The 22,485-nt window shown below is 39.5% G+C and overlaps 1 protein-coding gene across 3 annotated transcripts in view; it reads right to left on the bottom strand.

The window, feature by feature from the left end:
* wwc3 (WWC family member 3) overlaps window positions 1-22,485 on the bottom strand; it is a 30,871-nt gene that overhangs the window by 2,421 nt on the left and 5,965 nt on the right. For 2 of the 3 annotated variants that reach the window (XM_077534826.1, XM_077534827.1), the window contains 17 exons: window positions 17,366-17,475; window positions 16,219-16,422; window positions 15,807-15,883; window positions 14,482-14,561; window positions 9,692-9,821; window positions 8,206-8,370; window positions 8,071-8,132; window positions 7,702-7,995; window positions 7,129-7,218; window positions 6,522-7,054; window positions 5,254-5,374; window positions 3,929-4,012; window positions 3,475-3,561; window positions 3,114-3,309; window positions 2,156-2,302; window positions 710-850; window positions 455-622 (listed from right to left, as the gene is read on the bottom strand). In XM_077534826.1, coding sequence (XP_077390952.1) covers window positions 455-622; window positions 710-850; window positions 2,156-2,302; window positions 3,114-3,309; window positions 3,475-3,561; window positions 3,929-4,012; window positions 5,254-5,374; window positions 6,522-7,054; window positions 7,129-7,218; window positions 7,702-7,995; window positions 8,071-8,132; window positions 8,206-8,370; window positions 9,692-9,821; window positions 14,482-14,561; window positions 15,807-15,883; window positions 16,219-16,422; window positions 17,366-17,475 — 2,689 coding nt within the window. The remainder of the gene's footprint in view (window positions 1-454; window positions 623-709; window positions 851-2,155; window positions 2,303-3,113; window positions 3,310-3,474; window positions 3,562-3,928; window positions 4,013-5,253; window positions 5,375-6,521; window positions 7,055-7,128; window positions 7,219-7,701; window positions 7,996-8,070; window positions 8,133-8,205; window positions 8,371-9,691; window positions 9,822-14,481; window positions 14,562-15,806; window positions 15,884-16,218; window positions 16,423-17,365; window positions 17,476-22,485) is intronic. The other variant, XM_077534828.1, reaches the window with a different exon arrangement.

Genomic DNA, 22,485 nt, shown 5'->3' with positions numbered 1-22,485 from the left:
AAAAAGTAGTTGACGTAATTTAACGTTTATGGCAGCATACATAGGAATTTTACTTATCGTTATTAAACATGTTTGGCGGTCAAAGAGTTAATTTAATGCATGAGCCTTTGGGGATGATTTTAAATGTGATTTATTTTGATATTAACCGGAATAAGGACGTTGTCACATGGAAGTGACATCATCTAGCAGCAGCGAATAGAAAAGCACCTTCAGATGACATCGCTCCCATTTTTTTTTTTTAAATATTGTGCACAAGTAATACACATTTTTTTTTTTTTTTTTTACTAAAACTAATACTGAAACTAACAAAACCACCCAGAAAACAAAATAAAAACTAACTAAAATGGAAATTCCCAAAACTATAATAACCCTGCAACACATGAACAAAAACAAAATGCTAATACACGATTTGGATTTTGTTTTTGAAGAGCATGTTGCATTTGCGGATCCTCACCCTGCAGACGTACTGACTGCGAGCGCCGGGAGAGAAGGTCTGCGAGCGCACGATGGTGCTGCCGCGCATGAAGGGCGCCGCGTGGCCCCAGCGGGCCCCGCCCCTCTCTTTGCCCCGCACTCGCACCGCCTCCGCAAAGTGGCCCTCCGTCATGGTGGCCTTCTCCACCTGCAGGGACGCCCAAAACGCATCACAGTGCGGATTTTCGATGATCAAAGTATTAACAATAAACAAATAACTTTGCGGCCGGCTTACCCTGAGCACAGCCGGCTTCCCCAGCGTCCGCTCGCTGTTGCCGCAGCCGCTGTCAACCGAGTCAGCTTGCGGCCTCAGCAGCGGGTCCGGGTCCGAGTCCGGGTCGGCGTCAGTGCGGGGCGACATGCTGCACGAGCTCTCCTGGAACAGTGAGAAATCTGTTTATATCATGAGACCTTAGCTCAGTGACCAATGAAAGCAAGGAGGGGCAAATATTTGGGTTTGTTTATTTAAAAAAAAAAATGTATTGATTTAATTATAAATTATATAAAGTTGTGTTTTTTTTGTATTTTAGTCAATTTTAAAAATGAAATAAACTAAATTCAGTGTTCACTCGCTATAACGCGGTTCACTTTTCGCAGCCTTGTAGATTTTTTGTGTGCAATTTTTTTTTTACACAGTAATGTGCCTATTTTATCAAATTTATGACGTTTGGGACATTGAGAATGTTTAAACCAGAGAGAAATGTAGGAAATGTAATTGCTTCAATGAGAAAAGTGTATTAACTGTGTGGTGAGTTTTTTTTTTTTTTTAGAACCTTTCTAATAAATGTAAAACATAATGCAGATTTCTTTTATTGCGGGTATTTTTTGGAACATAACCCCAGCGGAGGCGTCACGGTAGTCGAGTGGTTAGCACGTCCGCTTCCCAGTTCTGAGGTCTCCGGTTCGAGTCCAGGCTCGGACCTTCCTGGGTGGAGTTTGCATGTTCGCCCCGTGCCCGCGTGGGTCTTCTCCGGGTACTCCGGTCTCCTCCCACATTCCAAAGACATGCATGGCAGGTTAATTGGGCGCTCCGAATTGTCCCTCGGTGTGAGTGTGGATGGTTGTTCGTCTCTGTGTGCCCTGCGATTGGTTGGCAACCAGTTCAGGGTGTCCCCCGCCTACTGCCCAGAGCCAGCTGAGATAGGCGCCAGCAGCCCCCGCGACCCTTGTGAGGAATAAGCGGTCAAGAAAATGGATGGATGGATGGATGGATGGATAACCCCAGCGGAAAATGAGGGAACAGTGTACAATAGAATAAAAATAGAAATCTGAAATTAGCTGCAGTATAAATAACCCATTTAAATGTTATTTATTTATTTTTACTGTAATTTGGGATTTTTTAATATTAATAATGACTAACAATTATTTTATAAAATACGGTACTGTAATTAAAAAAAATACATGTATTTGTTATTTTATCTTATATTTATTTTATTTTTTAATATAATAAAATATAATTATCCAGTTATTTGATGAAAATAAATACATAAAGCTATTAGATGGATATAGTTTTTATGTACTTCAAAATTTCACAAACTTGTTGCTTTATTTTTTCCTTTTCTTAAGTTCCTCCACAAAAGTGTGCCAGTGACAATAACCATCAAACAGGAAATTTGACTGCCCAGTACAATGTGAGCAATCCATATCCATGATTTTCTGTCTATTATGAATTGATCTCTACCGGGGCTCTCTGTCTGTGCTCGTCCTCGGGCCCGTCGTGATGTCGCCGCTGGCCCTGGCCCCTCAGCTCCAACATTTGGACCCTCAGCCAGTGGTAGACCATCTCCGCACTCCCCTCGCACTCGGCCAGGCCCACCTGCGCTCTTCCCTGCACGCACGCACAAATGAATCCATTTTCTGGATTGACTCAACCATTCTCCATTGGTCAAATCAAAAGTGAGGATTTCTTTACTAGTGGTAACATCGGAAGAGAAAGAGAGAGAGAGACGCATAATCACAATATCCCTCAATAATCATGCCAAAGATGGATATTACAAAATGAATTTACATCTGTCAATTTCTGTCGGCGTAAAAAGCAGGATTAATGATTTCACATTCAATAATCTACAACAAAAATGAGGATGATCTTGAAATACTTCCTGTTTTCAAATTTACAGTGTCCAAGGTAACTGTCACCATCTAATGGCTGATAGTAGAATTACAGCTAAAATAAACAACAAAATAGAGTGACGTTTATCGTACACAAAAATAGCAAGACTGCAAACAAGAGAAGACCCCTCCCCCCACTTTTCCCCCTCCAACCTATAGGGATGTAACGATATCCAAACATCACGATACCTTATCACGATATGAAGGTCACGATACGATAATTATGATATTGTGGGGAGCTTGGCGATACAAAAAAAACAAAAACAAAAAAAAACAAAAAAACAAAGAGCTCCTACTAACGAGCATGGATTTTAAACATAGAAGGGCCAAAACATGCCTTGTGAAAAATAAACTACACTAAAAAACTAGCCACAAGAGTGTGCTAGAACTGCACAAATGGAAATCAACCCGACTTTTTTTAACTGTGCTGCTTTTAATATCGCACCATGACGACGACGATATATCGCGGCAGTTTTAATAATCGCGATATCACGATACTGCCCTTATCGTTTCCATCCCCACCAACCCACCAGGAGCTCCTCCTGAGCCTGCGGCCCGAGCGAGCACAAGGAGAGCTGCAGGGCGCATCCCGCCAGGGCGTCGGCGGGCACGGGGACGCGGAAGCCCTCGTTGAAGCTGACGTGCGTCTGCGGCTCCAGAGCCGTGCAGCAGTAGAAGGCGCAGGCCCGGCCGGCGTCCAGCGGAATCAGGTGCACCTTCACAAAGCTGACGTACACAACGGGGGCATCAAAACTAACAAAATAACTTAAATTTGAAAAAAACATATATATTTTTGAGGACAAAAGAAAGTAAAAATGCTTTTCAAATCATGAAAACACACTCATCCGACCCCCTAAAAGGATTTTCCGAAGTGGATGTGCGTGGACTTACACTTTGTATCCGTCCCGCACGACGGACTTGCTCAGATTCTTGAGCTGGAGCAGATGAAGACGCAGGGACTGGGAGGTGGACTCCCACCTGCAACGTAAGCAACAAGCAGAATGTGAAGGTGAAAAAATAATAATAAGAAATACAAACAATAGGAGTGCACAGTAATCATGTGTTGATATTTGAGACGAGGCCATGGCAGCAACAGGATTGCAGCTTTGACGCCATCTGGTGGCGCCATTCTGTCAATGAAGTATATTGAAATGATTCATTTAGACACTTTGGAAGTCACCAACGATTTTGCGTGCATTTTCGTGATTGAGAACTTCGCCGCTTGTCCCACTCAATAAACTGCTGAAATTTCATTGATGATTCTGGCTCTCCTTGCCCACATGCAAGGGCATCCATCTTAAATCACTCCCATTTTATTTTCACTTGACTCGAGAAGGAAACTCACAGCAGTCCCAGCTGGATCTGCGGCGGCTCACTGGCTGACGACGTTTGCTCCTTCAGGTACGACGTCTCCTCGGGCTCCTCCGTCCTGGTGGAAAGCAGTAAGTACAAATGTTGGTTTTCTTTTACGTATCTGTGAGTACTTCTTTTTCCTGGCAACTTGACTTTTACTCCCTACATTTGAAAACCTAACTGTACTTTTTTACTCCTTGCTTTTTGTCAAGAGTTGTTACTTTTTTCAACCTTCCCGGAAGACCACATGACATTAAAATAAATAAACTAAAAAAGAAAATTATGAGCATGTGTAAATGCCAAAATATGGGTATGTGAATGAGATTGAAATTGCGTTTGTGGAATAAGAGCTAAGAAGATTAGTTCGTTTGTTTTCATCAATCTCAGAATAATGCCATTTTGTTCTATACTGCCACCTGCTGTCGACTGAAATTAACGTTGAAATTAAAGTGCTGCATCATCAATATCATGTGACCAAACCCAGAAAACAGGTAAGGGCTAGCGTCGCAAGGCCGCCATATTGCTCCTCCCAAGAAATGTTTCTCGGCATACGATCTTATACATTTACAGTATCGCAATTGGAGAATATTTGAGACAATACTTTGTAGAAACAGCATAATTTATGGCGTTTTAAATTTGTTTAACATAAACAAGAGGACTTCAGACATTTTACAGCTTGCCTTAAATACATGTATATATGATATGCTTAAAGATGTTTAGTTGGCTACTGGAGGAAACTTATTTTTTTGTTATTAAATAATTATAACTAATTTAAAAAAAAAAAAAAAAAGATGCCTCTGCTAAATCTAATATTGGGGTCTAAGGAACTGAGCGATTAAAGAAAAAGGGTGTTGTTATTTATTTATTTATTTTTACACCCGGCACAACCCCCCCCCCCCCCCCCCCCCCCACCCCGCCTCCAACCTTATACTAACTGCCTACACGCTGTATATGTCTCATTGGTACGTATACCGTATAGTTTATAGAGTAGTCTGCTGGCGAGGTGGGAGTAACAAGATGGCCGCCCTGTGACTTCCATTGCTTGCACTGGCATGTATGGGCTATCAGCCATCCAGTCATATATACAGGTCAGTGGGGTGCGGATAGTATAGTGTTCCTATGCAGCCCCACTGGTACTTTGCCATCAATTTCAGTAGCCAGCAGGGGGCAGTATAGAAGAAAATGGCAGCAACCTGAGCATGATGAAAAAAGATGGCTTAATATACTTGATTATTATTCCACAAATACAATATCAATCAAAATAGCATGTTGAGACTAGCGGTGGGAAGGGAAATGTTTGCTCTGAGTCGCCCTGACCTTCTGCCCCAGGCCTCGAAGACGCCGCTGTCAGTGGCCAGAGCGTCCTCGGAGATGCCCGCCGAGACTCTCCTGGTCCTCCTGCTGCTTCTGCTGCCGCTGTTGCCGCGCAGAGTCACTCCTGCGCAATGACAGTTGATGCGCGTGTGTGAATGCACACAGGCCCACGTTCAGTTGCGTGTGCGAGTGGGCAAATGTTTACATAACGCGTGTACATGAATGGATGGACGGATGTTAACGCGGATGTGTGACTGGAACGTTTTCCTTTGAGTGCGTGATTGGGGAGACTCGTTTCACGTTAACGTTTTATATACACTTCAATAACATTTCAATGCAATATGTGTTTGTATTATTTTAAAAATGTGTTTAAATGCTTTAAAAATTTAACTTGGCAATTATTACACTCCACAATTACAAAATCAACATAATCAAAAAAAAAAAAAGAAGATAAATACTAATTTTTGAGTTGTTTTAATTTATACATCTGCATCATTTTGAAATGGAAAAAAACAAACAAATTTAATTAATTTCGTTTCATCCAAAAGAAACTTTCATAAATAGTGTTTCAAAGAATTTTATTTGTCTTAATATTTAGTTTTTACGTTTAAATATTTTGCTTGTACCAAAAAAAAAAAAAAAAAAAAAGAATGATCGTCATACTGTACAATCTGCACTCCAACTTCAAGTTTTTGCCAACATACATAAATAAATAAATATTATTATAAATATATATTATAATAAATTCTGTTTGGTCCAAAAGAAGCTGCACTCCAAATTCAAGTTTTTGCCAACATAAATAAATAAATAAATAAACAAACATTATTATAAATATATATTATAATAGATTCTGTTTGATGCAAAAGGAGCTTACATAATTGTAGTGTTTCTATTTTTTAAAATTGTTTTTAATATTTTTAAATGCTTAAACATTATGGTTTGTACCAACAAATAAATAATCGTCCAACTACACAAGCTGCATTCTAACTTCAAGTTTTGGCAGCATAAACAAACAAACAAACAAACAAATAAATATTTCTATATCATAAATATATATTATAATAAATTGAGTTTGGTCCAAAAGGTTTGTTTATACTTTTTTTAAGTTGTTTTTAATATTATAAAATGCTTAAACATTTTCTTGTTTTGTACAAAAAATAGTTTGAATAATCGTGATTTCAATTAATGTCAAAATAATCATGATTATTATTTTTTTTCCATAATCGAGCAGTCCTACTAAGTGTATTTCAAAGATGATTTGATAATCTTACCAGTTGAGTTGAAAGCCACCTGAGCGCTTCCATCCCTGTGGTTCTTTACGTCGGCAGGATGCACGGCGGCGAGGGCGCCGACGTCCTGCTGCGACTGGGCGCGCAGACCCTCCAGCAGCCCGCGTCCCGCCTGCTCCATGTACTCCTCCGTCATCTGCGCCAGGGGGCAGTCCTGCGATGTGGAGTGGTAGGGCGTGTCCATGGGCGAGCTGGGCGGCGACAGCGAGGAGAGCGACGAGCGCGACGACAGCGAGGCCAGCGACTGCGGCGTGTCGTGGGCGCGCTTGGCCTTGCTGGGCGCCGCCGGCTCGGGCGTGTACACGTCCCTGGGCGCCGCCGTCTCCGGCGGGGGCGGCGCGAAGCGCAGGTGGGGGTCGGCCGGCTCGTCGTGGCGCTCGTACTGCGGCACGCCGTAGATGTCGCTGAAGCTGATGGAGCTGAGGGAGCCGCGGCTGGACGCCAGCGAGCCGCGGCTGGACGCCAGAGAGCCGCGGCTGCTGCTGGACGACACCGTCAGGGAGCTGGCGGACAGGCTGCAAATGCAACTTGGTTGTACAAAAACAGCTGATGCGCACGAGTAGAATGGAATAAATGCATGGTGACGTACCTCTTGAGCTGAGAGTGAAGGTAGGTGGTGATGCGAGTGGCCTCCTCCAGCTGTCTCAGCAGCACGTTGCGCTTCTCCTGCTGCAGGAGTCTGAACAGTCAAAGTAGGAGTAAGCAGTGATACAGCAGCACAAACTCCCACGTTCTTCTTATACCTAAATCATCCAAGTAGTAGTACTAGTAGTAGAATAAGAAGGAAAATTAGGAAGTACATGAAGTAGAACAGAAAGAAAAAAAAAAGTAAAAGTAGCGATAGTAATAGTAGTAGAAGTAGTAGTAAGTACCAGAAGTGGAAGTGGAAGAAGTAGTAGAAGTAGCAAAAGTCCAGGTAGAAGTTGAAGTAGTAGTAGTAACAGCAGTAGAACTAGTAACATTAGTAGTCGAAATACTAGTATCAAGAGTAGTATTAGGAGTAGCGGTAGAAAAAGAAGCTGAAAGAAGTACTAGAAGCAGTAGTACTATTAGAAGTAGTGGTAGTAATAGGAGTAGTTGTGTTGGTATGAGTAATAGGAGTAGTCGTGATTGCAGTTGTAACCCATCAAGGTATGTTTCTTTTCATTTGGAAGATGCTGACCTCTGATTGGCTCCCTGACACTGCGAGTTGTGCGCCCTCTGCACTTCCTCCTCCAAACGGCAACGTTCCTCCTCCAGCTGCCGGAGCGTGTCGGGGTCCGGACTTGGATCAGGATCGGGATCCAGATCGGGACCTTGAGACTTCTTGTGCTGCTTGCTGACCATGATGATGTCGTGCAGCAGAGCCTCCTTCTCGCGCAACAGCTGCATGAAATCTCGATCCCGGTCGGCCTCGGCTCGGCCGGACCAGCTCTCGCTGTCCAGCTGGGCCAGTTGGTGCTGGATGCTCTGCACCCTGGTGGACACACGGGGGTACCGCAATCATAACATCGCAAACAAGTGAAGACAGGAAAAAGCCAAAGTCACTTACTTCTTCTTGGCCTCCTCGTACTGCCAGTTGACTTTGACTTTGTCCACCATGTGGGAGGAGTCCTGCAGACAAGATGGCCGTCAGTAACCGAGTCGCAGGTGCGAATCACGTGAGGACGAGGAGGGTGCGCCCAACCTCTCCCATCATCATGTCCGTCTGGCAGCCGGCGTCGCAGTACAGCTGCTGATGCTCGCCCGCCACTGTGGCCCCTCCCCCTCCGCTACTGCTGTTGACCACCTCGCCGGCTGCGTCGCCCGTACACAAGCTGCTCTGGAAGTTCACCGTCAGCTTGGCCAGGCTCTACAATACAAATATTGAAATTAACTCATTCACTGGCAGATATTTTCACTGAAGCAACCCCCTTCGCTCCCGGCTGTTTTACTGGATTTTGACTGATTTCCTAAGGCCCACAGAATATTGTGTTTTATTGATATAAAAACACGTAACCTACCAAAAGAAAGATTAGAGTCTCTTCTTTTATCAGGAAAAAAAAAGTATGTTTCTATCTGTTTCCGTTTTTTAGCAATTAGCATTACAATATAGCTAAGTTTCATCATTCACATTCCTGGTGAAAACACTGGCAAAAAGAGTTTGTTGCAACCAGGGGTTTTATAGTTTTTGTTTTTTTTATTTTAGTTAGTTTTGATTTCGTTTTGAGTATTGTTTTTTTTAAATTTATTTAGTTTAGTTTTCAAGGTTTTTATTATTTGTAGTTATTTAATAGAGGCTTCGTTTCAGTTAGTTTTAGCTTTATTTTATTTTTTTAATGTGTATTCATCTGAAGGTGCTTTTCTATTGGCTGCTGCTCGATGATGTCACTTATGTGTGACACACTTTCAAACGTCTTTAAACCAGTTAACACCAAAATAAATCAATTTCAACTCACATTTAAAATCAACCCCAAAGACTCGTGCATGAAATTAATTACCAAAGACTAAAACAAAGGATATTTTTGCTATAATCAGTTTTAGTTAGTTTTGTAAACTTAAAATATATATTTTTTTAAGTATTTTAGTTTTTATTTTATTCCGTTAACGAAATTGTTTTTTGAATTTTAGTTTTATTTTTTTCGTTAAGTTTTAGTAACTAAAATAACCTTGGTTGCAACATGGCCCTGGTTGATCTGATACTCTGTGCCACCTGCTAGCCGTTTTTGGTAATAACTACCACTGCTTTAATCGACCTCTTCAGGTCAGGTACTACATCAAAGTTTTCTGTATGCTTTAGCATAACCCCCCCACCCCCTTAAAAAAAAAAAAGGAAAAATACATTTTTGGGACCATGGCAATATTGAAAATGTAACATTTTTATACGTTTTTGGGGGCAAAATTAATAAACATTTTAACACAAAACGTACACAATGTGTTTTAATGTTAAATCAGATACAGAGATTATTTTCTGATGCGTCAATGAAGTAGCATCACCCTTAATTGAGTTGTCGAGGAGCTAATTGAGGACCGAAGACGAGGTTGCAAATAAACAAATGACTTTTTGCCAGTGAATCACAGGCTTTGTCATGTGTTGTTTTTTTTTTCTTTTTCCCCCTTGTCTGGCGGGACGAGCGGGACGCGCCAACTGACTCACATGTCTGGAAAGGCGCTCAAGAGTGAATCAATCCCACCTGGATGAGGTCCTGCCTCTCCTTCTCGCCAGCGCTGATGGCCTTCTTGATGCTGCGCAGCTCGTTGAAGATGGCCTGGGCCTCGTCCAGCTTGTAGTTGGTCTGACTGCACGACATCTTACGGTCGATCCTGAAGCAGGACGGAAACAATATGTGTTCACTACATGATCAAAAGGGTCTGCTCACGTTAATCAAGAGTTGAATCACGAGCGATAAGATGGGATTCTAGTTAAGCTCTCGTGGAAGTGTCAAATTCAAGTGGGACTTGCGCGCTGACATCAACGTGATTAGGAAACAGGAGGTAATGTATGAAAAAACGTAAAAGTCGTTCTTGAAAAAACAAAAAAGGAATTATTTTGTGATAAAACAGTACATTTTTCAGGGAGAAAAACCCAGCCCACACCGCTTTACAAATGAAATATTAAAAAAAAAAAATCAGATGTAATTTTAGGAGAATAAAATTGTAATATTAATTAGAAAAAAACTGTTTTACAAGGACAAAAAAAGCATTTGTATTTTATAAAATACTGCAAAAAATTTGGTGTAATTTTTCAAAAATAAAGTACATCAAATATACTATACAGTATAATATTAATTTAATACCAAATAAAGTCATAATTTTATTAAAAAAAAAAAAAAAAAAAAAAAAAAAAAAGACATCACTAATTATCGTTTGATTTCAGTTATTGTTGCCAAAGGCGGCACAACTCACTATTAGGTTCTGGGGGTAATTACTTTTTTTTTTTTTTTTTTATATAGGGTCAGAGAGGTTTGTATTATTTCTCCCTTACTAAATCAAATCACTTAGAAACTGCATTTTATATATCCTTGGGTTGTCTCTGTGTGATATTAAAATTGGTTTGATGAAATTAAAACTTTGCGACTGATAAATATGCAAAACACAGAAAAATCAGGAAGGGGGCAAATATTTTCCACGGCACTGTAAATATTATGCATTAAAATATGCGGATTTGGTAAATCTTCCTGATTTCAAAGCGAAACTTGTCTACGAGTTTTGCGCCTCTAACGTGGCCCTCCTATTGTTCAAACTGCTTTTCAAGTTCTCCTTTCAAAGGTTTTCTCACTGTGTATCCAGTGTCTACTGTGCGTCAAAGTGTCTTTTCATCATTGAACTACAAAACAACAAAACGGAACCAATCTGCTGTGGCCCCTGGGTGAATCGGCTTATGTTGTACAGCGTGGTTGCAGGGGTGGATGGGGAGTGGGGGCACTAGGTGGAGGGGGGCGGGGACAGGGAGAGGGGGTGCCCTCCTCCATCCCTGTCGCCGGGCCTGGCACGTGGCCGCCGTGCTCACCGTAGCCCGCTTCCTTCACAGCCCTTCAACAGCAGGTAGTGTTCAGCCAGCCACCAGGCAACAAGACCTGCTTTGTTCAGGCTAGCCCCCCCCCAACCTTAACCTCCCTGCCCCCCCAAAACACGCACACTAGTGAGGCCGTGGAGTTTATATGCTTAAAAGAAGGAGGGGTGGGGATAATCCCACACTGGAAAAAAAAAAAAAAAAAAAAAAAAAGGAAAACATACAACTAGAATTAAGATACATTCCAAGAATGAAGTCATAATCCATAAATGTCATATTAGATAATTATAACCAAAAACAACAACAGTTTTACTGGAAAAAAAAAAAGATTATAATAAAATAAACTAAGTACTACGCAAAAAAACTAGATATGCCTTAAGAAAATAAAGAAAATAAGAATGAAATAATTTAGAAAAAAATAACTTGATTTCAAGAGAATAATGGTATGATATTAAGATAAAAAAAAAATCTCAATTACACCAAATAAAAGCACAATTAACACTAAGAAAAATCGATAGTTTTACAAGAATGAAATATAAATTGTACAAAAATGAAGTGCTAAAGCTACAAGAATTATGGAATATATTCAGATTTGAGGAAAACCCCCCCCACAATTTTACAAGAATAAAGGTAAAATTTTACTAAATAAAACAAAAATCTTACAAAATAAATTTATAATTTTATGTCAATTAAATAATAAATATAAAATATTACAAAAATCAAGCCATAATTCGTCAAGAGTAAGGTAGTAATATTAAAATAAAAAAATAAATAAAAATGTGATATCAAGTCTTTTTTTTTTTCCATATCACAAGTCAAATGTTGCAAAACTAAATTTGAAATATGGACAGAATAAGCTATGACTTTAAATAAAATAAAGGCACAAGTGTACAAAGATGTTACGAAAATTAAGACGCAATTTCACAATAAAGATGTAATTACAAGTAATAAAATCACTTGAAAAGAATAAATGCATGATTTTACTGCAAAACCATATTTTTACCATTAAATTGTGATTTGATGAATTTTTTTTCAATACAGTATTGGCAAAAAAAAAAAAGTGTAATTTTACAAGAAAGAAATTTTACAAAAATTACCTTGAAATTTTCAACTAATGCAATATATGCAGGTGAACAATGTAAAATATTTCCATTTGTCCTCCAACAGAGCTAATTGTCTGCTGCGTGGAGGTGAAAACTGTCTTTGATCTGATGTGACACAGTGCGGACAGCTTATTGCTCACAACAGCCTGAGGTGGCCCCCGCCCGCCACAAACACAACACATTGCATGTAGACACACACACAAACAGTAAGCGTATGTGTGTGCGGTGGGGTCTCCATGTGTGCAATCTTTGCAGGTTATTCTGGGACCGTCTGCAGTTGTGTACATCTGGCAGATAAGCGAGTCAGGAAGTGCTGAGGAATTTGCTCGCAGATATCTCACTGCACTGTTTTTCAAACTGTGCGGCCCCCCACCCGCCTCCCACTCTCCACTTCCTCTCCTTGGCTCCCTGCACTCCACTGGTGCATCCTCTTCCTGAGGTGGAGCCCCACTTGGCCCCCCACTCCCTTTTCCACGGACCCTCCGTTTGCAGTTCCCAAAAGTGATTTCCCCGTGTCCTGTGGGAGGCGGGGCTTCACTTTCTCCCACAAATTTTCAGAGAAAAAAAAAAGACGACTTGCGAAATTGCTCCCTATCTGCTATATAGTGAGTTGGCCATTTAGTAGTGCTGTTTGACAGTATAATATGTATACGTTAACATCTTTATACAGTATGTGCATCTCAAAAAGTAGTACAATCAAATATATCCCATGATGCATTGCATCGATACAGAAAAATTACATTGGAATTGTTTGATTTTCTTTTCATTGTGTAAACTACACTTAGCTTAGACCTTAAGTAATGTCTTAAATAATACCATAATAATATAATAGTAGTCTTTAGTCAGTAGTCTTTTATGTTAGCGGAATTTCCGCCAAGGGACAACATACATGGACAGTTAAATTGATGTGATTACGTTGACATTAACCATTTGTTGTCTTACTGACAGAAATTCTACTAATATCTATCTATGTATACTGTACCTCTAACCGTTAGCTTTTTGCGTTAGCTGTTGGCTTGCTTGTTGCTAGGCTCCATGTTGCCGCTAAAACTGTCAGTGATGAGCCAGCTAGTGGATAACACAAAAAGCTAATGTATTAGTCTACATTTTCTCAAACAGAACAAGAATAACTTTAATAAATAAAAGAATTAAGAAAAAAAAGGACAGTTTTATTTTAACGGCTAGATAGGCCAGCTTGAATTAGCGACGAGACAGCTAATGGCTAACTCATTAAGATAGAGTATTACCAGCACTTACTCTACAGCAGGGGTGTCAAACTCATATTAACTCAGGGGCCACATGGAGGTAAATATATTATTAAGTGGGCCGAATCGGTAAAATAATGGTATATAACTTAAAATCAATTGCGGCATTTATGCGCAAAATTTCGTGGACCAGCCCCAAATTACGGAGTTCAACTGTCATTATATTGTTTAAAAAAATAACACTAATGCAAATGAAACGTGGCAACATATTGCCTGTATGAGTTCTGGGCGTATTAAACCTACCTGTTTTGCATATATATAGTTCCCAGAATGCACTGTGTGGCACAGTTAATGAAGTTATAAGGACGTTAATGGGTTAGGGTTAGCTTAACCCCCCTAACCCTAACCCTGTCATATATGTATTTGTGTTACCAGTAATTGAATTTGTGTCATATTAACCTATTTATGTTGGTCTATGATTAAAAAAAAAAAAAAAAAAAACATAACTTTTAAGTTGTGTGTAAAATAATGGCTTCCAGGGCAATTCCGTGTACAAGTTACATTACCCATCTGAGGACTGCTTGTGAAATTACAAATGTATATATTTGCTTGTTATGGCTGGCTGATTAATTGGTCCGACGTTCCAATTTTTTTTTAATTTTTTTTTTTATACTTTACAAAGTCGTCTCGCGGGCCGGATTAAACCCCTTTGCGGGCCTGATCCGGCCCGCGAGCCGTATGTTTGACACCACTGCTCTACAGCTTCTTGCTATTTTGATATAAAAAGACAAATGCAACAACCCTAGCTCTTCGGCTGAACCAAACCAGTCGGTGATGAACAAGCTAGCATTTAATGTAAAAAGCTAACAGTTATCAGCTAGCAGCTAACAGCTAGCAGTATCAGTAGTCTACAGTATATCTTCTTGTCCAAGAGCACAAACATTTAATTAACAAATACATAAACTAAAAACAGCATCTGTATTTTAGAGGCCACATCGAGCCGTCCTATCCCAACTGATGTCTTTGACAGGGCTTTAAAATGGAGGAGGTAGCAACGCATAACGAGCCAGAAATAGAGCGGGAGAGGTCGGCAAGTGGGAGCGAAGGGAAAAGGGTGGTGGGGAAGACGGGTGTTGACGAGGAAGGGTGGCGGTCACACTCACTCCTGCAGGGTCTCCACGCCCATTTCCTTGTACTGCAGCTCCTGCCTCACCTGGGCCAACTCGTGCTTCAGTCGGGAAAGCTGCAAAGACCACAAGGCAAGGACGGGATGGGGGGTCGGACATTAGGCTTCCTCTTGCCTCAAAGTGCACAGTCATCACTATCACACCCACTGGATGTGCTCCACTTTTCAATGAAATTAAAAAAATAAAAATAAATCTGCAAATAGGTCATTATAGTACGACGGCTATTAGGGCCACGTATATATATATTTTTTTTAGGGTGGGCGTAATATACAGAGGGGAAAAAAAACAAAATTTGCCACCTTAAGACACAATTTGCGAGAATAAACCTCAAAAACTTACGACAAAGTAGCTATAGTCTAATGTGAGGATTTGTTGGTGGTTAATGGGACACGGTTTATAAAATGAAAAGGCAGGATGGAGACAAATAATTTCTTTTTTTAAACTTTACTCGTCTTATTCGGCAGCTGGAGCGACGCTTCCTGGTCCTCTATCAGCTGACTAACACTAACCAATCAGAAGCTAGCATACTTTAGGTCAATGAAAGTGAATGACTTTATAAAGTGGTAAATTTGCAAGTTTTATTTCACAGAATATTGCCCCCACCCTCTAAAAAATATATTTACACATGGCCCTAATATATATATATATATATATATATATATATATATATATATATATATATATATATATATATATATATATATATATATATATATATATATATATACCAGAAAATATAAATGTTTTAAAAATATATTTTTAAAAAAATGTCACTAAATGATCTTAACTAACACATTTTGAAACTTACTGTCGACTGAAAATGATATCACAAGGGCTCAGGTAACCAATCACAGCTCACCTGTTTTCTAGGTTTGGTCATGTGACATTCGCTGAGCTGTGATTGGTTACCTGAGCCCTTGTGATGTCATTTTCAGGCGACAGCAAGTTGCAAAAATGTGTTTTTAAAAGTACTAATTGGACATGAAAAATAATGAATATATCAAATTTATTATAGGCAAAATATTCATGTTTGACTGGCTAAATAAGTAAAGTATCCCTTTAAAGTTGTATAGAACCTTAATATGCTGTAAATACGCTACATTAGAGTTGTATAGAACGTTAAATATGAGCTGACTCGCCTCTCTCTGACCCCTTTGAAGGCGAGCTCATCGTCATTCTCAAGAGGCCCCGGGCCCCGAGCCACAGTATCCTGTCGAGGCAACACCCCGGCCGCCCAGCTATCCCCGCCACCCCCTCTGCCCTGGTGGCAAAACCATTGTTCTCCCGTGATAACGACTCACCCGCTCTCGCCTACAAGCCACTTCCACTTTGATTTGGTCAGGGTCGTATTTCGCGCCCGAGGACGATCCGGAGAGCGCTGCGGACACGCAAATGAAAAGCGAGAGAGACAGTGAAGAGGGGGGGTAGAGTGAGTGGCAGCTTGCTGGGGGGTCTGGAATCTGAGGTGAAGATGTAACAGAAACAGACAAAAAAGTAGGACGGAGGATCTGATGTTACGGATGTACTCAATGACAGTCAACGTCAAAGGACTTTTCACACCGACGGGAAAAAGTCAGTAATTTTCATGGCTGTCGTTCTGTATAAATGTCACCAACATGGAATGGGGGTACCAGAAGCCCCTTTCATACTGCCTGTTACACAACACCTTCATTTTACCACTGTTCTGTAACAAAAAGATGCCGACGCACTCACCGCTGCTCGCGACGGAGCGGCTGTCCTCGGAGAGCTCGTGGAAGAGCAACATTTCGCGCTGGGCCAGCTCCAGACGCTGCTGCTTGACCAGGTACATCTCCTTCTTGGCTCGGAGGGCCTCCTGCGCCACCACCAGGTACTCCTTCAACATGCGCTCCTGCTCCTGACGCCATTGGGTGCGCGGGTTCTCGATCTGGGTGGTCTCTGAGGGACGGCGCAGAGGAGCCCCGGCAACTTTGTCAAGTACGCGCAACAGTTGCAGTCGTTGCCACAGAGCACGCGACCATGCCTGAGAGTATTGCTGTATGCTGTTTTTGTATGTGTTGCGGCTCCGTGTGCCTTAAAGGAACAGTTGATTGCAAGGTTATAATTACCGTTAGCAAAAGATTGAAGATCTCTAACTATTAGCATCGTATGTTAGCAATAGGGCTACAACTAACGATTATTTAAATAATCGATTAATCCCTCAATAAAGTGGATTAGAAAAAACATTAAATTTTCATCCCTCTATTCAAAAACAGGAAATAATTTAAAATTACCAGTTCTGAAAACATAAATTAAGTATGATTCAGTTATTGGATTGGTCTGTAACATGTTGGAAAATAAACAACTAATTGTTTATCAAAAATCATTTGGAATAATTTAAAAAATGAATAAAATAATAAATAAATTGATATTTTAAAAATATAAATATATATATAAGAAGAAAAATAAATTGATAATTAGTTGTCTAATAATTGATGCACCTCTAGTTAGCATTAAGCGAGCTGATTTTTTGCTAGAAAAAAATTAAACACTTTAGGCAAACATTTTTTTGTTTTTTTTAAATATATCATGTACCCCAGTATGCTCTGTTTGTATGTGTTGTATTCAGGGTTTAATTTCTCTTTTTACGTGTCAGTTTGACAATAAAATTTAACTGGGAGTGACAAATAAAAAGCTTGAGGGACGTACACTTTACATCGTATTTGGCAAACTGCGCTAGCACAAGAAATACTTAAAAAAGGGTGCTTTAATTTGTTCAAATGTGTTTAAAAGCAGGTGGGAAGAGCACAACTATTTAAAAAAGTTTTCCTGTATTGTCTGGAACGACTGCCCCCCGCAATAAATGAGGTTCACTGTGCTGCTTGCTGGAAAGGGGACTCACTATTGATGTGATCGATGTAGTAAACCCCGACTTGCTGGTCGTAAACCTCCTCCCAGCCAAGGGGCAGCTCATCGCCAACGCAGTCGGCGAAGGTCAGCGGCTTGGTGATCCTAAAGAGATGGCGACATCACAGTGGAGAGTCGACAAATTGATTGATTTTGATTGATTGAAACGGACAGTACAATCTACACAATACTGTGTACTGCATACAGGTATGTATGAATATGTAATTAAGAAGTGCATTGTTTAAGTTCAAACTGTACACAACTTTATGGTGGCCATTATGAACTATATAAAACTATTTTTTTGTTTTGTTTTGTATTTAATGAAAACCGCCATCTTGGGGCATCTATAAGCAATTATAACCCTTTTAGAGGAGTACAATTACTTGTGGATATTTTTTGGTTGGACCTAAGTTGAATTGAGTAGATATAAGTACTCTGCATTATTAAACACCAACAAAATTAGCCCATGCTAAATAGTTAGCAATCACGATTAGCATTCGCATGCTAGCGATTACCACTTCACTCATTTGCTCCCCAAAACGTATAAATACGTTGTATTTTAAATGTTTTAAGTGTCCCAGAGACATATGTATACGTTTGTTTGTTTTATGCTAGAAGCTAGAGCATACAGAAGGCTTTGATGCTGCCTCTCCACTACAGAGAACGGGTGAAGCAATGGTACTAATTACAAAAACGGCCAGCAGATGGCAGCAGAGTATAAAAGATCAATCAGGACCATGTTGAAAACAAGCAGTTTCCCCACAATTCTAAACCGATTTGTGAATAATGATGAAACTTAGCTAGTACATTCTAATGCTAATTGCTGTAAATGGAAACAAAAAGAAATATAATTTTTTCAAACCCGAACTACCATTTAGTTCACATTTACATCATAATATCTACATTACACATGTAATAGTGTCTTAAATGTCACTTACAGAAGATGCTTCAACATTATTCTATGAGTAAACAAGCATAGCGCTAACTGTTAACTACCTGAGGTCAGTAACTTCCTGTTTCTGACTTCTTCTGGCCACGTTTAGTGCATTACTGCCCTCTACTGGTTAAGTGATGAACACCTAAAACCGAGTGTCAGGTGATATTTTGGAATAATTGAAGCCCAAGTGTTTTGTAGGAAGTTCAGAACTTCCTTTAGTGTGTTTTGAGGAAACTAAGTGCTTTATTGTCTTTAATAAAAAGCTACTAAGTACTAGTCGGTACAGTAGCCAGTACAGTACAGAAGACTGTCGATTCTCAGTCACCCAAGTAGTTTTAATCAGCAGAGGTGGAATCGAGGCAACCGGACTCGTTTTCGGAAAATGCTCAAATACGACTTCAACACGAGGAAACATGTTCACAGGTGTGAACAGTCGCGTGTCAGCCACGTGATTGACAGGTGAAAGTACACACACATAGACAACAAGAAGGCAAACACCTCATTTCAAGTGTTTGCCAAAGGTAAACACACGCAGTCATGTCTGCACACACATCGAAGGACGGAGGAGGAGGAGGAAGAAAAGTGTTTCAAAAATGGCGGCTCGTGTCTGCCGACAACAACCGTCCATTTGAGTTGTTACGTTTATGTATATTATCTACATTTAAAAAAAGTTATGATGACAGTATTACAATTGCATATTTTATTTTCCCTAACAGATGAAAACTATTCCAACGTCAGCAAATTCACCTCATTCAGGGTAACTCCGCCCCAAAAAAGCTGTAAATTAATGTAAATTAATTAAGACATGCAGCGAAAAAATATCCCATCGTTCTCATTCTGAGTTGAAACTACGCAGCTTGTTCAGAACATCTTGTGAAGGATTTTCAACATCTTCCAAAAAAAAAAAAAAAAAAAAAAAAAAATCACACATTCTCACAATTCCACACTTGACAGTAAAATTCCCAAATGAAGACATATTTGACATTTACCTCCTCCCACATTTCTTGACAGATTCAAACTATTGCAACTTTGAACTGTTCAGCTCATTCAATCAAGGCATCTTAATGTAACCTCATTCCCCAAATGAAAAAAAACAAAAAAACAAAAAACTCCAAAATGAAGACTTATTTTACGCAATTCTCGACAGATTCTAAACATTCCAACTTGAAGCCTCCCCATTCTCCATTTCAACAATTCAATCAAGCATTTTCGGTTGAGTGTCAGCTCTTCAGCATTCTCATGCAATTTCCACACAAATTGTTGTTGTTGCGCGACGTCACCGTCTTGAGGGGAAAAACATGTCCGCTCTCAGATTCTAATCGCACCGCATGTGAATGTTTGCTTTGTTCCGCAGTCTTGTGACGGCGTGGTCACTTCTGCCTCTCAAAACACGCACACAGTGTAGGCACACACACGTTTGTACACACAGCAGAAAGAGTTGTCATAGTGACACAATGACTCGATACAGTATGTTTACTGTATATAAATCAGGGTTGTTAAAAAATAAATAAAAAATCAATTCGGCAATATATTGAGATATTAAAGCGCGCAATTCTTGGATCGATTCAATAATATGTGGCCCAATCGATATTTAAAAGTTAATCTTTGATGGAAATATTCACCAAAAAGTCTTACTTAGGGTTAGGGTTCACATTTTAAGCATGGAAGAATATCATATTAATGGAACATTAATATTTTATATGTTATATAATATTATTATAATATTATAATATTATTATTTATTATATAATATTTTAATGTTGCCTTAATATTTTATTTTGCTGTTCAAAAATGAAACACATTTCAAACTGTTTGTTAAAAACAGTGCTGACGTTTCAGTTAAATACATCATACAAATCTTACAGTGTACATGTACAAGTTTACTGATTAGTATTTTCAAAATTTGAGTTAAAAAAAGTGAAAAAAATAATAAAATAATCGATTTACAGATTTCTATCGGGATTAATCGGTATCAAATCGAATCGTTACCTATGAATCGCGATATGGATCGAATCGCCAGATACTAGGCAATTCACACCCCTAATATAAAAATATAAAAGGTAAAGTTAGTTCAAGCCAATTGACAAATAATAAAAGCATCATAAACTAGACATAAATTAATAAAAGCAGAATTTTTTAAAAAATAATGGTAAAAAATAAAAATAATAAAAAAAAGTAGACAAATATTGAAATAAAAAATATAAATATTTAATACAAATAAAAAAATATATAAACTTTTTTTCACCCTAAATGTCACAGCCATTTATCTTCACTTGTCCAATTAAATCATGCTAATAGGAACAAATTGACAATTTCAAAAAAATAAAGATACAAATACAAAAAAACATAATAATCATTTATGTTTTTTAAATGAAAATAACAGTTCAAAACAAAGAAAAAATATGTTTGTATTTATTGAAAGAAACCTAAATGCAATCAATTAATTAAAGATATCCCCCAAAATCTTCTGATTAATTGATAACTAAAGATGGTGGTGTTCTGTCGCGTGTGTCGTGTCCCGCGCGCACATTCTGCACATTGGTGTGGCGAAAAAGTATTCTCTGAAATTAGCCGCCGTAGACTGACAAGCATGTTCAGCTGTGGACAGACGCTCTTGCACCTTCCCTGAAAAATATATTTAGTTGTCAAAAGACGTTTGCTAATTCTAGAATAATCCGTCCCGGAGGATATTTCCATCCCGCGTCAGCCGCCTTTTGCCCGGCGACAGGGAAGTCGCTGCAGTGGCGTGAGAAAGACGTGAGAATGGAGGCCGGGAACCCTCTCCTCAGTTTTTGTCATAAAACTAATATTCCCAAATAAAAAATAAATAAAAAATCTGAATTTTTGTATACTTTGATGCAAATTAGCGACCCGGAATTACCACCTTCTCCCCTCTGGCTCGTTCACAAGTGGGCCTGAAAAAAGGCCACAAGTGGTGCCGGCCTGAAAATTCCATTGTGTGTTTAAAAAAGAAATGTGAAAACAACTTTGGGAGGAATGTCACTCACGCTCAGGCCCCATCTGAGGCGGCGCTGGTGCAGGATTTCAGAGCGCGGCTTAAAGCAGCTGATATCCAGACGGAATCTGCTCGTGCCTTTATGTGTTAAATCCGATGGAAATAAGCCTCCTAAAAGTAGCGTTAGCGTCTGGACGGACAGAAGTGGCGGGGGAGTGGGAATGAAAGTGTCATTGCTGTTATTTGGGCAGGAGGAGAGTATGGTGGAAAGCATGGCGAAAAGTCCCCCGGGTCAGAGCTACTCGGTTGTAGCGCGCCCGCTAACTAGCGTAGCATCGCAATCACAACTCGTAAAAAAAGTGCAGGCGATCAATAAATCACCATATTTTCATATATAGTCTAATAATTAGCATGGATGATGTATCTGGTGTCTCATTACTGTACCTTAAGAAAAAATAAACACCGACTAAAAACAGCGACTAACTGCAGTTGTTACATGTCGAAGAGATATTAAAATAGTGAAACTGCTAAGACTATATGAAGTTTGTTGCGAACTAAAACACCTGCATAGCATCTACGACCTAAGAAATATAAACGCCTCGCTCAAATAGACTTGTCGGGGGGGATGTTGGTAACTGTACTTATTGTACATTATAGACGGAAATTAAATAGTTAATTTCAGAGCCAATTTGAACTTATTTGCTAACCAGAAGAGCACTAATGAACACTTAAGAAAAATAAACACCTCTCTCAAACAGCTACATGAGGAAAAAAAAAGTGACTAACTGCAGGTGTTACATGTCGTAGAGAGATATTAAATAGTTAAACTGCTAAGACCATATGAAGGCTGTTGCCAACTAAAACACCTGCATAGCATCTACGACTTAAAAATAAATGCCTCGCCCAAATAGACTCGCCAGGGTGGAAAAATTAGTAACTGTAACTTATTGTATAACATAGACAAAAATTAAATAGTTAATTTCAGATCCAATTTGAACTTGTTTGCGAATCAGAATAGCACTAATGAACACTTAAGAAAAATCAACACCTCCCTCAAATAGACCTATCAGGGGAAAAAGTAACGAGGAGGAGTAATCTTATATCACAGACATTCTTAATCTCTCTGCTGCTAACCAAAACACAAGCACCCACCGGTTTAGACAAATAAATGCCTCCCACAAACAGATACATTGCTTTATGTCTTTATTTGTTAGCTTACATC

The sequence above is a fragment of the Festucalex cinctus genome, chromosome 10, assembly GCF_051991245.1.
Source record: "Festucalex cinctus isolate MCC-2025b chromosome 10, RoL_Fcin_1.0, whole genome shotgun sequence".
Classification (NCBI taxonomy): domain Eukaryota; kingdom Metazoa; phylum Chordata; class Actinopteri; order Syngnathiformes; family Syngnathidae; genus Festucalex; species Festucalex cinctus.
This window is presented reverse-complemented; position numbering and strand designations above follow the sequence as displayed.